Source organism: Salvelinus sp. IW2-2015, unplaced genomic scaffold (assembly GCF_002910315.2).
Source record: "Salvelinus sp. IW2-2015 unplaced genomic scaffold, ASM291031v2 Un_scaffold2940, whole genome shotgun sequence".
Classification (NCBI taxonomy): domain Eukaryota; kingdom Metazoa; phylum Chordata; class Actinopteri; order Salmoniformes; family Salmonidae; genus Salvelinus; species Salvelinus sp. IW2-2015.
This window is the reverse complement of record NW_019944235.1, coordinates 28,578-45,307: the sequence shown is the minus strand read 5'-3', so window position 1 is coordinate 45,307 and position 16,730 is coordinate 28,578. Positions and strand designations below refer to the sequence as shown.

At 40.3% G+C, this 16,730-nt stretch overlaps 2 protein-coding genes across 3 annotated transcripts in view; one reads left to right on the top strand and one right to left on the bottom strand.

Annotated features, from left to right (window-relative positions):
• Positions 1-248: 248 nt before the first annotated feature.
• LOC112075020 (desumoylating isopeptidase 1-like) lies at positions 249-5,049 on the bottom strand. The gene is made up of 5 exons (XM_070440742.1): positions 4,635-5,049; positions 1,452-1,519; positions 1,115-1,370; positions 881-1,002; positions 249-777 (listed from the first exon to the last, which is right to left on the bottom strand). Exons 3-5 carry the CDS (start codon positions 1,208-1,210, stop codon positions 690-692), a joined length of 306 nt encoding a protein of 101 aa, XP_070296843.1. The 5' UTR covers positions 1,211-1,370; positions 1,452-1,519; positions 4,635-5,049; the 3' UTR covers positions 249-689.
• Positions 5,050-10,766: 5,717 nt separating this feature from the next.
• LOC112075019 (chromobox protein homolog 8-like) overlaps positions 10,767-16,730 on the top strand; it is a 33,540-nt gene continuing 27,576 nt past the window's right edge. For both annotated transcript variants that reach the window (XM_024142070.2, XM_070440741.1), the window contains exons 1-4: positions 10,767-11,126; positions 12,221-12,264; positions 14,816-14,881; positions 14,972-15,038. In XM_024142070.2, the coding sequence (XP_023997838.1) occupies positions 11,058-11,126; positions 12,221-12,264; positions 14,816-14,881; positions 14,972-15,038 (246 nt within the window). In that variant the 5' untranslated portion in view covers positions 10,767-11,057. The remainder of the gene's footprint in view (positions 11,127-12,220; positions 12,265-14,815; positions 14,882-14,971; positions 15,039-16,730) is intronic.

Here is a 16,730-nt window from a genome sequence, read left to right as displayed (position 1 = left end):
AATAAGTATAGATATGTGAAGAGTTATTGCTCCCACTGATGGCCCAATGAAAATTATACAAGAATATGTATGATTTGACCCCAAACTTGACCCCAAAATTGTACAAACCTTTTCATAATAAAATTACATTTCTGAGATGATTTCAAACACATACAAGATACGCATGGTCTGTTTCTTCATCCAGAGAACTAATGTAGATTTTGTGCACTTCAGCATTCATATCACACTATCAGCATCATTAACACTAAGGTGAGAGAGGTGAAGGCATAGAGGTGTATATAGCACACACCATCTGGTGGAAGGTGGAGTAGTYCATTGGAAGTCATGCTGAAACCCTGACTTGAGATACACGCCAACCTTCTTAWAAATCATATTGATGATATTGGAGGATTTGTGAGAAAGTTAATGTTGTGCAACTTTCCCTCAGATCAGGATCATACCATTAGAGGCAATAAGGAAGGTCCGAAAACAAAAACTGGAAACTGAATCAATTTTTTAAAATGTACTAAAAGGCGAGAGCATTGCTGGTGGGGAGTTACAAAACAATCATACTAAAACCAAGCATACGCAGTACAAAAGCAGTGTGACTCACTGAGATTCACCCTCCAAGGTTTCGTCAATAACCCACCTCCGTTTTGAAAATGTAAATTAGAACATATCTAAATACTACTGTGTGCAGTTCAGGCAGTTTAGCTGTGGCGACCATTGATGATGTTCCCCCCAGGAGGAGAGATGTGGATGGAGTCCAGTATAGGCCGGAGTATCTGACCAAAGGGTCTAAATGGTTAGACAGAGGAACAGGGCAGAGGGTCAGAGAGGTACACAAGTCAGTAATGCATTACTAGTATCTGTCGCTCAGCTACTAAGTATGTAGACTCACGTGGAGAGCACTTCGGAGGGCAGGTCTGTGATGTAAGAAGGGATCTTCCGGCCTGTTAAGAACTGGGCCACCTCATTAGTGAAGGTGTTACAGTTGTGCTCAAACAACCTATACAGTCGCCTCTATGGAAGTAAGAACCAGAAAGCAATCTCAGATCTAAATCAGCTATCACTGCTATGTTGTGTTCATGGCTGATGTGTCCACCAAGGTGTGTTTTTTGTTACACATACACACCTGTATGTGTTGTCTCCTAGCGAGGACAGGTAGTCCTGAAGTCTCCTCTGTCACCTCTGTGTTTCCCAACTCCACCACAGTGTCTGGGACCAGCATTGTTCACCCTAAACACAAAGTCCTATTATCCAACAAACACACCAACCACCACAACAAACACCAACACCCCACACTTCTTCTGTATATCCAATCCGTTTAACTTCCCTCCTCTTTGAAGGTCATACAATGTAGGCCGAGTCTACTGTCAGCTAGTGCAAACCTATGATAAAGAGTAGAGGGCACACTGAAGTAGGTCTTAAGCAAATATAGGAGATATTAGAATACATCATTTTAGGCTTACCGGTGAGCAGCTGGAATACCCACTCCTCCAAAGTAGAACTCGTCTCCATAACCACAATGGCTGAGTGCCTGTGAGAATTGAAACACAAGACTGAGTGTACAGTAATGGATGGTTACAATATGGACATGTGAAGGAAAAAGGAACCGACACTGCTCTTGATAGTATCACCGATATTTAATAAGCTTACGTATCGGCCACACGCCTTCGTCAGAGCTTTTGGATTTTTTGAAGGTTGCACCCTTATGTAGACCTGGCCCCACCCACATCCGTTCTACACATCGAAGGGTTGGAGGCAAGGAAAATAAATAAGTGCTACCAAATATAACAATGTGCATTTCATAAATATTAACAAAGTGTATAAATAAGGCGTTTGAACACTCTTGTATAACTCAATGAGGACATAGCAAGTTCATTAGTCATTGGGTACATCATATGAAAACGTCAGAATAATCTACAAGAGACACACATTTATGTTCAATTCACAGCATAACATACAAAGGCATTTCATCATTAAGTCCTTTGGAAACAATTCTGGAGGGTGAAAATCCCAAAACATTCTCTTTTACTCAGAGTATTATTAATATCACTCCCCTGTCTGATATCTTAACTTTCTCTATGCCACAAAATCTAAGGTGGAAATGTCAGCTTCATGTCATTAAATGTACAGCGACTGGATAATCCCTGTCGTTTCTCCTGATTGAACTTTATGTTCACTAATTCTCTGTTTGAGAGAGCGGTGTTTTAACCGACATAACAGAGCCCACATGGACATTTAATAATGTAAATAACATGGGTGGTGGAACACGTATAATTGTCATTTTTTGGAACCTTTTTCCTGTGTGTGGGTGACAGAATATTGACACTTCTCATATGTTGCACTGTGCGCATCCTCTGCATTTATAGCTACCATTTGTAGGGGCGTAAAAGTGCTTGGCTAATTTCTTAAGTGCTGGCAGTTGGCATGAACCAATTTATCGCGTAAATTGCGACCTCTCCTATACACAATACGTGTGGATATTAAATTCAGCCGGCAAAGCTGGGTCCGATGATAAAATATGCCAGGTTTCTGACCACCTCTCCCACTTTCGCGAATTCAAAGTATTGTAGTTGTGAACTTACGGAGTGTTCTGTAGCTTTCAATATGGAACATGAAACAATCATTTGAAGAATTGCAGTGAGTAAGACAAATTAGTGTGGAATAATTGTATTGTCATAAAATTATAGGTGGGAGAATTCTTTCCAAATGCCATCAAGTTTTTCCCTGTACACATTAAATATATATACAGTTGAAGTCGGAAGTTTACATACACCTTAGCCAAATACATTTAAACTCAGTTTCACAATATACCTGACATTTAATCCTTGTAAAAATTCCTCTTTTAGGTCAGTTAGGATCCACTATTTTAGAATGTGAAATGTCAGAATAATAAGTAGAGAATGATTTATTTCAGCTTTTATTTCATTCATCACATTCCCAGTGGGTCAGAAGTTTACATACACTCAATTAGTATTTGGTAGCATTGCCTTTAATTGTTTGTAAATTTTGTCCCATTCCTCCTGAAAGAACTGGTGTAACGAGTCAGGTTGTAGGCCTCCTTGCTCGCACACCGCTTTTTCAGTTCTGCCCACAAATTTTCTATAGTTTGAGGTCAGGGCTTTGTGATGGACACTCCAACACCGTGACTTCGTTGTCCTTAAGCCATTTTGCCACAACTTTGGAAGTATGCTTGGGGTCATTGTCCATTTGGAAGACCCATTTGCAACCAAGCTTTAACTTCTGACTGGTGTCTTGAGATGTTGCTTCAATATATCCACAATTTTCCTCCTCATGATGCCATCTATTTTGTGAAGTGCACCAGTCCCTCCTGCAGCAAAGCACCCCCGCAACATGATGCTCCACCCCCGTGCTTCACGGTTGGGATGGTGTTCTTCGGCTTGCAAGCCTCCCCCTTTCCTCCAAACATAACGTTGGTCATTATGGCAACAGTTCTATTTTTGTTCAGCAGACCAGAGGACATTTCGCCAAAAAGTGCACTTTGTCCCCATGTGCAGATGCAAACCGTAGTCTGGCTTTATGCGGTTTTGGAGCAGGGCTTCTTCCTGCTGAGCGGCCTTTCAGTGTTGTTCGATATAGGACTCGTTTTACTGTGGATATAGTACTTTTGTCACCCCGTTTCCTCCAACATCTTCACAAGGTCCTTTGCTGTTGTTCTGGAATTGAATTGACTTTTGCACAAAGTACATTCGTCTCTAGGAGACAGAACACGTCTCCTTCCTGAGCGGTATGACGGCTGCGTGATCCCATGGTGTTTATACTTGCGTACTATTGTTTGTACAGAGGTCTGAGGTCTTGGCTGATTTTGGGGGATTTTCCCATGATGTCAAGCAAAGAGGCACTGAATTAAGTAGGCTTGAAATAAATCCACAGGTACACCTCCAATTGACTCAAATTATGTCAATTAGCCTACCAGAAGTTTCTAAAGCCATGACATCGTTTTCGGGAATTTTCCAAGCTGTTTAAGGCACAGCTCAACTTAGTGTATGTAAACTTCTGACCCACTGGAATTGGTGATACAGTGAATCTATATTGAAGAGTAATCTGTCTGTAAACAATTGTTGGAAAAATTACTTGTGTCATGCACAAAGTAGATGTCCTAACCGACTTGCCAAAACTATAGTTTGTTTAACAAGAAATGTGTGGAGTGGTTGAAAAACGAGTTTTAAGGACTCCAGCCTAAGTGTATGTAAACTTCCGACTTCAACTGTATGTGTGTGACCGAGGCTTGATGCTGCTGATTAGCATGCATGTCAATCAAGCTCGCACACACCTGTTTCACTCTTGTCTTGTGTCTAGCTAGCTAGCTAGCTAGTATTTTATCTAACGTAAACGTTTCAATATTGTTGAGCTGAAATTCCGAAGAATAAGCCTTTGAATAGCTAGGCTATACTGTATAAACCAAGCTCAAACGTACTTCAATTGGCAGGTTGTAGCGAACCAGCTAGCAAGTTAATAAATAACAAACAAAAAATGATGCATTGCAAGAGTAATGTTGGCCTACCCAGCTAGCCATCAACTGGATCAAAGGCTTGCCGACGTGCTCAATCAATCTCAACCGGCAGCTAGCTACTATAGCTACACAGCTTCATTATCTGGGGAATGTGTCGTTTCTGAGCTTCACTTACCTAACATGATGGGGCTGAGATTGCGAGCCATTCCTCTTGACAGGTCGTATATATATACAGTTGTACACTGTATGTTGTTGTGTCATTTTTATCCATTACGTTAAACCCCCAAATATGTGTTTGTTAGCTAGCTACGCTAACAGTAACGTTAGCTGTCCTGCCTTTCTACTGACTGCTGGTTTTGCAAGGTTGCTTGTCTACTGAAAAATGTCACGAGATTATGTTATCAGCTAAATTACCTGAACGTTGTACCTATGACGTTAGATATTTCGATGTCTGATTACAATCTACAAGTACCCTGGCTGCCAGAGACAGTTGTCCCCCATAAAATTGCAGATTGGCATCTCATGGGCATGGTAGTGCATCAGCGCCTCCATGCGTCCACATAGCACTTTAGAGGTCACCTAGCACTGTAGAGGTTCTGTGGTAGAATGTCTCTGTTATAAAAAGGCATTGCCATGATATTCTCTATCAAATCTCCAACTACAGCTCCTCGCATCTGAACATTATCAATAGTCTTTCTAGCCTATTAAATGGGATTCACCCAGTGTGGACTGGGGAGTGACCATTGCGCGAGACAGTCGCTCTCCACTGTCAAGGTGCTGAATTTCGGATTTCCTATTCCCGCCGCTGTCCATGGTGCTGAATCTCATTTTGCTGCTTTTAACCTGTTTGTTTACTTGAACAACATCGTACCTTTCTACACTCATGACAAAGTTCACGAAGTCTTAGCCCTATCTTCAAACACCATCAACATGTAAGACTTACCCCAACCAAAATCAAGGCAGCCTTTAGTAATGGGCTAGCTATTATGAGGTGAAAGTGCATCAGCATCTTCATTTGTCCACATAGTGCAAAGGTTAGTTGGGGGTGATGTGATTGTCCTCCACCAAGTCTAAAGCAAGTAAATACAATACACCCATATTTATGTGTGTATTATTGTTGCACTTGAGTCTTCAAGCTTCAGATCCAAGGGCATAGTGATTGCAGTGTTGTGGCCATCAATCATGGAGTTGGACAGCAAAACCAACATTGATTGCATTTCGAGACTTCACAAGGTTTGACAGGTGAGTTAAGGGTTCTAACAAGTGTCTCATATAAAACTATTTTTACATTTGTATACTTTTGGTTGGCATAACAAAACCCTCTACATATTCGGTTATGGATCCATCAGGAGCTTGTAGTTCACTCCCACTTTGTTCACCCACAGGTTTACTCACTAAATAAGTGCCTGAAGGTTGTTGTCACATACAGTGCCTATCATAAGTATTCACACCCTTGAATTTCTTCACATTTTATTGTGTTACAAATTGGAATTAAAATGGATTTAATTGTAATTTGTTTGTCAACGATCTGCACAAAATACTCTGTAATGTCAAAGTGGAGTCACTGACATGGTCTTCCTGTCTGGGTGGCTAGGAAAAAACCTAGGAAGAAACCTAGAGAGGAACCAGGCTCTGAGGGGTGGCCAGTCCTCTTCTGGCTGTGCCGGTTGGAGATTATAACAGTAAATGGCCAAGATGTTCAAACGTTCATAGATGACCAGCAGGGTCAAATAATAATAATCACAGTGGTTGTAGAGGGTGCAACAGGTCAGCACCTCAGGAGTAAATGTCAGTTGGCTTTTCATAGCCGATCATTCAGAGTTAGAGACAGCAGGTGCGGTAGAGATAGAGAGTCGAACACAGCAGGTCCGGGACAAGGTAGCACGTCCGGTGAACAGGTCAGGGTTCCATAGCCACAGGCAGAACAGTTGAAACTGGAGCAGCAGCACGACCAGGTGGACTGGGGACAGTCTCTTAAGTGAATACTTATGATACCCACTGTAAAGGGCTTTGTGTGTGTGTGTGTGTGTGCGCGTGTGGAGTCAGTATGCATGTGTGGGCGTATGTAGTGTGTGTATGTTGGGGTGTCAGTGTAAGTATATGTGACTGCGTGGTCCAGTGTGTGTGCATAGTCAGTGCAAGAGAGTTAGTGTAAGAAATGGTCAATGCAGTACTCTGGTTATCCATTTGATTAGCTATTTATCAGTCTTGTTTAGCATTCTTATGACTTGGGGTAGAAGCTGTTTAGGATCCTGCTGCTTCCACCACTTTGTGCACTGGTACCGTTTGCCATGCGGTAGCAGAGAGAACAGTCTATGGCTTGGGAATTCTTTTTTTAAAATTGGGCCTTCCTCTGACACCGCCTAGTATAGAGGTCCTAGATTGCAGGGAGCTTGGCCCCAGTGATGTACTGGGCCGTACTTACCAACTTCTGTAGCGCCTTGCGGTCGGCTGCCTTGCAGTTGCCATAACAAGCGGTGATACAGCCAGTCAAGATGCTTTCAAAGGTGCAGCTTGTTGAACTGCCTAGCATCCTGGAGTCGCCTCTTCACTGTTGACGTTGAGACTGGTGTTTTGCGGGTACTATTTAATGAAGCTACCAGTTGAGGACATGTGAGGCATCTGTTTCTCAAACTAGACACTCTAATGTACTTGTCCTCTTGCTCAGTTGTGCACCGGGGCCTCCCATTCCTCTTTCTATTCTGGTTAGGGCCAGTTTGCGCTGTTCTGTGAAGGGAGTAGTACACAGCGTTGTACGAGATCTTCAGTTTCTTGGCAATTTCTCGCATGGAATAGCCTTCATTTCTCAGAGCAAGAACAGACTGATGAGTTTCAGGAGAAAGTTCATTGTTTCTGGCCATTTTGAGCCTGAAATCGAACCCACAAATGCTGATGCTCAAGATACTCAACTAGTCTAAAGAAGGCCAGTTTTATTGCTTCTTTAAACAGCACAACAGTTTTCAGCTGTGCTATCATAATTGCAAAAGGGTTTTCTAATTATCAATTTAAAATTATCATTTTAAAATGATAAACTTGGATTAGCTAACACAACGTGCCATTGGAACACAGGAGGGATGGTTGCTGATAATGGGCCTCTGTACGCCTATGTAGATATTCCATTAAAAATCAGCCGTTTCCAGCTACTATAGTCATTTACAACATTAACATTGTCTACACTGTATTTCTGATCAATTTGATGTTATATTAATGGACAAAAAATGTGCTTTTTTTTCAAAAACAAGGACATTACTAAGTGACCCCAAACATTTGAATGGTAGTGTAGCTGATATGGCTGACTTGCTTAAATAAATGTGGTTTCTACTGATAATTGAGATGTACAAACTATGGCATAAGGGAATGACGAGCGGATATGAGGCAATCCGTAATTTCGATTAGGACAGTAATGAGCGAGTTAGGATGGACATAGTCAATATAATTATTTATTCAGCACTTTTGAAATGTACAGCGACAGAATTCAGAACATGGGCCGTTCTTACAGTTTTCCAAGTTTTCCGAGCACATAAGCATATAAAGGGGGCATATACGCAGACAATGAAAGCTCTTACAATATTTGATGATGACATTTCTCGCTAACAGGCTATAGGCTACATGTGAACCACCAGGTCAGAACAGTAGGCTAAATTATGAGAGGAAAAGCGACCAAATTATTAGGGTGAGGCACATCGTCTACTAACAGCTTACTACACAACATACACTTAGTATTACTTTCTTAGCTACAGTATACATATATCCCTGGCATATTGCATAATTTATGCAGCAGCATACAATAAAAAAATGTCTCACCTTGTTGTGCTGTGCTCACTTGAACAGGAAGGTGGCGCGGCAGTCCTTCGTTTGGCAAATTTTGTCATCAAAGTCTGGCATTCTCTGAATTTATGGTGCTTTCAAGACAACTGGGAACTCGGGAAAAAAAGCAAGGTCTAATCATGACGTTAGTGATCTTCAGGGTGGAGCTCTAGAAAGAGGCCCGAGTTCCCGACTTGGAATTCCGAGTTGGATGACCATTCAAAATGTATTTTCCCAGTCGGAGCTCCTTTTTCCCCGAGTTCCCAGTTGTCTTAAACTCACTGAAGTCTGAGATTTCCCAGTTCTGAGTTTCCAGTTGTTTTGAAAGCGGCAGAAGTCATGCTGGATTAACAGCATGGCCAATGTTGAATGTTTATCCTTTTAAGCTTGGAAAAGAGACCCTTAAACCCAGACTTGGACCACACATCCACTCCATTGAATAGCATGCTAGTGATTGCTTTGCAATGCTTGCAGTTAGCCACTGATTCCTTCCAAACCACTCATTGTTGAATTTGCGATTTCCAACTTGTTGTGTAATGTTTATGTCCAATGGCCGATGAGCACCAATACGTTTTATCTATAATTTCTCTTCATATGACAAGGATTGAAAAGGATTTGCCAGTAGATTGTCGACTTGATTCATGATGATGATTGCTAGCTAAGATTTTGAAATATGATGTAAACATTATCAGTCCAATCAAAGCTACTGTAGATATAACGTGATTTGACATAATTTAACTGTGGCCAATGACCTTGAGACTTCTTGGAAGGGTACTTCTAATGTAACTCTATGGCAGCACCTAAGGGGCTTGAATTTTCGAGCTCTCCCCGTAGATTTTGTAGTGACGTAGTGGCCCCATGAGTGACAGAACACTGAGCCAATAACGGTGCAACTAGAGAACATTACCAACCCCTATGCTCCGTATTTTCGCTGGCTGCCCCACCACCACCACCACCACAGAAAGCACTGAGCTAGGCTGAAACACCTGCATTTTGGAGCTGCTTTATTCAAAAAAGCAAAAAAGAGACCATGTTTGTATGTGGCTTTATTAACTCAATTATAAAAGTATTTTTTTTTACATTGTTTGCAAACTGATATGTGACACATATTAAGGCCAAAATAACATGCAAAACAGGCACACAAAAAAAACTGGTGGGCCTGCCCGGAATGGCGGGTCACCACTGTGTGTTGTACATGGAGAAATGAAATAAACATTCTATCAAATTACCCTACGATAAGAGTGTGGTTGGGGCAAGTCTGTGTATGCAAATTATTTGTGTTATCAATTAAATTATTATTTAATGAGGCTCTACATATTTTGGTTGAAAAACATAATCCTATTTCCTTTAGAAACCATTGTCGTTTTTCCAATCTTGTACTTATCTTGTTTGGTTTTTGGTACTGTAGAAGAAATATAAGAAATATGTCTTCTTTTAGCTATTTTAGAAGCCCCTTGCTGTGTAATTAATGGCCAGAGTGCCATATTTGGAACCATTTATGCACACAGATGGAGGTGTAGATATTCCCCAACCAAACTGCAGAAGGCTTTCATTTCCAATTCAGATCTTTCCTGTCCATTCAACTGTTACATAAAACTACACTGTCCCAGTCCCAGATTCTTGCAATATACTATATAATTTCCTAACCATCACACAAATAGGTGCACAGACATCTTCTGGATATCAGATTCCCAATTATTTAAAGAGATTTAAAGCACGTTCTCTGTTGGTTCAATGTTGAGATGAGCCTGTTTCATGCCATCTGTTGTGTGGATCAAGTTACAGTTTATGCATCAATTCCATATGAATAGGGAAATAAAATAGGTACTAAAATTATGAAATGAGATGGTGCCTATCTTTCCTATTAATTCGGGATAGAGGCATGTAGCTTGATAACAGATAGCCTAGCATCACATGGGACCTGGACTTATGTTGACATTAGATAATTCTCCTGGATATTTTAACAATATGGAAAACAGTCATGTGCCAAAAATAGTACAGATGTTCCTCAATAGTATTTAAAGAAAACAACCCATAAAACGCATTTAAGAGTTTATAGAATAATACACATATTCTTGAAATACTGTGTTTTGTAATAGTGAAAGACCCAGGCATGCCAAAGATGATCAATTATATTGACAAGATAGTCGAGTGGCCATTTTAACAATGGAAATACATGTCCTCAAAGATGGAAGGCAGCGGGAGAAGGCGCGATCAGGTGGGACCATTCTAGCCAATGAGAGGGCAGATACGCGTGTGAACAAGAAGCACAACTCCAATATAAAGTAGTTTTTTTCAGTTGACGAAATACCACGTGTGTCCACTTATATCAGTGCATTCGCAACAACCTAAACATTACGAAAGTTATATTCTATCAAATAATCCTCACGTAGCAAATTAGCAAAAATTACTCAGTTCGTGGTCCTATTTTCGTGGGACGGATTTTGGGCGAAGTAAACCCTCTCGCTTAGCCTCTTCTCTGTCCATTATTGGGGGCTCGGCGCATCGTACCAGTCAGAGGGAGCGCGCTTGACTAAAGCACGCGCCAGGCAGTGATGTGTCGCAGATTTTTAAAACTCAGAAAGAGAACCTAAAATACCGCTCAACTATCTAATACGTGCATGTGAGTAAGTGATAAAGACTCCGAGAATAGAAACGGGTTGTAGAGTAGGCAAAAAACTTGTTTTAGCCGCTGCAGTGAGTTTTGGGGATTTGGGGGGGATTTTTCTTGGAAAGAACGAGAAACATTTCGCGTTCCCTGTTTGAGCGTGCGACTAGCAGCCTAGGAGCGATGGAACTGTCATCTATAGGCGAACAAGTGTTTGCAGTTGAATCAATAACCAAGAAGAGAGTCAGAAAGGTAAGTAATGTAGCCGTGCTTCCGAATATAAATGTAGTCTACCTATCATTGGTGTCTTTTGGTTTTAACAGCCAATGTACTACCTGTACTCTTACAGAGTCTATATCAGCCATTACACAAAAGTATTGCTACGCACTTTCCGTAGTTTACGCAAGACATTAATATTGTCATTCTGCTCCGTGAAAGCTGCTAATTCTAACACGCAAAAAGTTAAAAATATATATTTTCTGCACAGAATGTTGCCTATAGGCTACATAATTTTCAATAAAGAGATTGTGGAATATTTTCGTTTTCCTTGGTTTGTGTATGTTGTATGTTCTGGATATAGACTACTACCTCAAGTAGTAAAATATAAAAGGGGTGTGTTTAGCAAAATCGGGTCTCCATCCTGGGGTATCACTGGTGGGATTGTCCGCGCGGCCAATGTGTGGGAGCTACGCAGTTTATTTGTACGTTACGCCAACAGGAGGAGAACAGAGGACGGAAAGATGGATTGGGGTATCTGGGTGAAAAGAAAATGCTGCGTAATGTTACACCTCGCATGATCCATTCAATATAGTCCTATTATGTTGTTGTAGTATGATAATCACAATGAGCCTATGTTTTTGTTCTGTATGGTATTATTCTTACTATGCATTTACTTATGCTTTAATTTGGTAAAGTTGGTTTGAAAATGGAATACTATAATACAGTAATGTTTCATTCTATGTATTGAGTATTCTATACACGCACACAATTATATTTTCTCAATGGGTGGTCCAAAGCGGAGACCTTCGCTGTGCAGCACGTTGCGCAATACGAGTTGTTTACATGTAAAGTCCTACCTATTTCCATCGCTTTTTGACGCTCAAGAAAATAATTTTACATAAAACTCATCCATGTGCGATCACGTCATCACGATAGTAGAGTTCGAGGCCTTTACATTGACGTCATCTCGTACAATCTCCATTTGAAAATAAAATGACCCCAATGATCTCGACACCGACCCTTTAAAGCGACAGTCATCTTTTTATGCTCCTTGAACTACCGTACAAAGAGTACTAATTGTGTTATTTGCTCTCTTACTAAATGTGCCTTTCTCTTTTGCTTCTTAGGGTAATGTGGAATACTTACTGAAGTGGCAGGGATGGCCACCAAAGTAAGTACTCTTCTTATTAATTAGTGAATGCAATACAAATGTGTATGAGTAATGTATGTATGACCTGGGTACATATAGTGCCTTAAGAAATTATTTACACCCATTTACTTTTTCCATATTTTGTTGTGTTACAGCCTGAATTTAAAATTGATTAAATGTAGATGTGTTTGGTCACTGGCCTACACACAATACCCCATAATGTCAAAGTAGAATTATATTTTTTGAAATGTTTACAAATGAAAAGCAGAAATGTCTTGTGTCAATAAGTATTCAACCCTTTTGTTATGTTAAGCCTAAATAAGTTAAGGAGTAAACATTTGCTTAACAAGTCACATAATAAGTTGCTTGGACTCACTCTGTGTGCAATAATAGTGTTGAACATGATTTTTTCATGACTGCCTCATCTTTGTACCCTACACATACAATTATCTGTACGGTCCCTCAGTTGAGCAGTGAATGTCAAACACACATTAAACCACAAATCCAATACAACACATTAATGAGTACCACTCTCCATATTTCCAAACATAGGGGTGGCTGCATCATGTTATGTGTATGCTTGTAATCATTAAGGACTGGGGAGTTTTTCAGGATAAAAAAGAAACGGAATGGAGCTAAGCACATGCAAAATCCTAGAGGAAAACCTGGTTCAGTTTGCTTTCCACCAGACACTGGGAGATGAATTCACCTTTCAGCAAGACAATAACCTAAAACACAAGGCCAAATCTACACTGGAGTTGCTTACCAAGAAGACGGTGAGTGGCAGAGTTACAGTTTTGACTTAAATCTATAGCAAGATCTGAAATTGGTTGTCTAGCAATGATCAACCAATTTGACAGAACTTGAAGAATTTTGAAAACAATAATGTGCAAATTTTTCACAATCCAGGTGTGGAAAGCTCTTAGAGACTTACCCAGAAAGAATCACAGCTGAAATCGCTGCAAAAGGTGATTCTAACATGTATTGACTCAGGGGGTTGAATACTTATGTAAATGAGATATTTCTGTATTTAATTTTCAATAAATTGGCAAAAATGTCTAAAAACATGTTTTCGCTTTGTCATTGTGGGGTATTGTGTGTAGATGGGTGAGAAAATATATTTAATCCATTTTGAATTCAGACTGTAACACAACAACATGTGGAATAAGTCAAGGGGTGTGAATACTTTCTGAATGCACTGTAATGTTCCCTCTGCTTCTGATGTCTTAGTAAAAACTTCATATCATTGGTTAAAGTGCATCTTATATTTAACACCCCTAATTCCGATTTCCTTAATCAAGGAAGTACACTGACAGGAGAACTGGCAACCACCGTACGCCATTTGGTGCATTTTCGTAATGTGAAGAGTCCGTCCAGATCCAGCGTTAATCCGATTCCGCACGCATCTAAAACTGAAGGGTACCCTTGTTTACCAACACTTTCAATAGAAATAGAGGGGTATACTACGACGCTAGCTAGATCTACTCAGGATTTTCTAAAGCTAGCTAGCTTCACTAAGCTTCATATTCCAGCTCAGGATTCATCCATGTTACGACCATGCATTTAGATTCTTCAGCTGCCGCTAACTCCAGCCAGGTTTGTAAATGCGCTTGCATGTCGCACGTGGCTAGTCGAACGCAGAAATCTTCATTGATAAAATGCTGAAACAGCAATCCATCAGCAAGTCTGTGCCACATTTGAGGTTTTTGCTGAAATAAAATAACTTATCCTGCAAATTCAGCAGGCTATGGTGTGAAATGAGTTATTAGAAGTGGTGTCTTTTATTACACAATTGTTAATGCTGTCTGTGTGCACGAGCACCTTTTTTCCCCCCACACCTATCGATAAAATTATTGTATTAAGTCATACGAAAATTGTACTGTGTGTGACGTTTCAAATTCTCACTACACATTACCAATGTGTAGTGAGATACTGTAGGGTATTTGAATATTATTAACACAATAAAATATTTAACCAGCTGTCTTAAATGGTTTCAGAGAATGAAGGGAATGATGACGCGCTCTTTGCGGGAGGGAGGGAATCTGATTTGATTGGTCCTCAACTCTCAGCTCAAGYACTTCATTTAGGATAAAGTGAAGTTAGCCTGCCCCAGAGCAGGTTAGAGCTAAAGTATTTGTTGCCATAGAAATGTACCTGGTTAAAAGGTGAGCCACCTTCGTGTCAACAGTTATCCAGAGTTGAACTCAGAATTGACCAAAGTTAGCTCGCTAACTCCTCTATCCCGCTTCGCAGTATACCCCTCAGGAGTTAAGACAAGTGGGAAAAACATAACAAATTGCAGAACGACTCACTTGCGCAATAGAGGTTGACATTTAAAAGTGTCTGGTGATTGATTTGGTGTATTTGTAATGATATCTATTGACAATTGACAATCTGCCAGGGTTTTAAAAGGTAAGGTATAACCGCTTGCAGTCTCTATACATAAATTCATTGAAAGTTCCCATATGATTCTATAACAACTCCTGTCATTGTACCTCCTTGCCTTATTCAAGAGGATCATGCCATGATGATCCTGCATAAACAGTGCTTATAGAGTGTGATTGTTTTACAGGTACAGCACCTGGGAACCAGAGGACCACATACTGGACCCACGCCTGGTGCTGGCTTATGAAGAGAAGTGAGTAGTACTGAGAGTGCTGTTAGTATGAATACTGCATACTACTTCTGCTTTAGCCATTGCAATTTCATATTCTCTGTGTCTTATCAGGGAGGAGAAGGACCGAGCCCTGGCATACCGCAGGAAAGGACTCAGACCACGGAGACTTGTCTTACGGGTACAGCGCTTATCTTTCTCCTTGTTCAGAACATCCACTTTCTTAATCCATTTCTATGTCCCTTACATTAACATAGCAATTACACAAATGACAAAACGTAATAGTATATTGAGTTATCTTAAGCCTGCGTCACACGAAGCAATTTATGTGTCATCTCAAGCAACTTTGCTGATACATGAAGCAATTCAAACGCAATTGAAATTGCATGCAACGTCCAATCTTGTGATACATCACATCATGGTTGCATAAATGATTTGATAATCCAAATGTTTACTAATTGTAACAACATCGATATACAGTGCATTCTGAAAGTATTCAGATCCCTTGACTTTTTCAACATTTTGTTACGTTACAGCCTTATTCTAAAATGGATTAAATAACAACTTTTCCTAATCAATCTACACACATACCCCATAATGACAAAGTGAAAATAGGTTTTTAGAAATGTTTGCAAATGTATTAAAAATAAAAACAGATACCTTATTTACCTAAATATTCAGAACCTTTGCTATGAGACTAGACATTTTGCTCAGGTGCATCCTGTTTCCATTGATCATCTGTGAGATGTTTCTACAAGTTGATTGGAGTTCACCTGTGGTGAATTCAATTGATTGGATATGATTTGGAAAGGCACACACCTGTCTATATTAGGTCCCACAGTTGACAGTGCATGTCAGAGCAAAATCCAAGCCAAGAGGTCAAAGGAATTGCCCGTAGAGCTTAGAGACAGGATTGTGTCGAGGCACAGTTTTGGGGAAGGGTACACAAAAAAATGTCTGCAGCATTGAAGGTCCACAAGAACACAGTGGCTTCCATTATTCTTAAATGGAAGAAGTTTGGAACCGCCAAGACTCTTCCTAGAGCTGGCCGCGCAGCCAAACTGAGCAATCTGGGGAGAAGGGCCTTGGTCAGGTAGGTGATCAAGAAGCCGATGGTCACTCTTGACAGAGCTCCAGAGTTCCTCTGTGGAGATGGGAGAACCTTCCAGAAGGACAACCATCTCTGCAGCACTCCACCAATCAGGCCTTTATGGTAGAGTGGCCAGATGAAGCCACTCCTCAGAAAATAGCTGTGCAGCGATGCTCCCCATCCAACCTGACAGAGCTTGAGAGGATCTGCAGAGAAGAATGAGGAGACACTCCCCAAATGCAGGTGTGCCAAGCTTGTAGCGTCATACCCAAGAAGACTCGAGGCTGTAATCGCTGCCAAAGGTGCATCAACAAATTACTGAGTAAAGGGTCTGAATTAGAGGTTTCAAGTTGTCATATCAATCGGAAACCGGTATTTTTTAAATATTTTTTATATATATAATTTTTTTATTTCTTTTTTTTATATATTTTTTTTACACCTTTATTTAATCTTTATTTAACTAGGCAAGTCAGTTAAGAACACATTCTTATTTTCAATGACGGCCTAGGAACGTTCTGCCTCGGGGGATCCAATCTTGCAACCTTACAATTAACTAGTCCAATGCTCTAACACTGATTACATTGCACTCCACGAGGAGCCTGCCTGTGCCGCAAATGCAGTAAGCTAAGGTAAATTGCTAGCTAGCATTAAACTTATCTTATAAAAAACAATCAATCAATGACTGTCATTGCTCCAATATGTACTTAACCATAAACATCAATGCCTTTCTTAAAATCAATACACAAGTATATATTTTTAAACCTGCATATTTAGCTAAAAGAA

Excerpts from the sequence above, each read along its gene's own strand:
- LOC112075020 (XM_070440742.1), bottom strand. The coding sequence starts at position 1,210 with ATGCTGGTCCCAGACACTGTGGTGGAGTTGGGAAACACAGAGGTGACA. Across the intron at positions 1,003-1,114 it reads CTAGGAGACAACACATACAG|AGGCGACTGTATAGGTTGTT; the intron begins GTGTGTATGTGT and ends TTACTTCCATAG. Across the intron at positions 778-880 it reads CCCTCCGAAGTGCTCTCCAC|ACCCTTTGGTCAGATACTCC; the intron begins GTGAGTCTACAT and ends CTAACCATTTAG.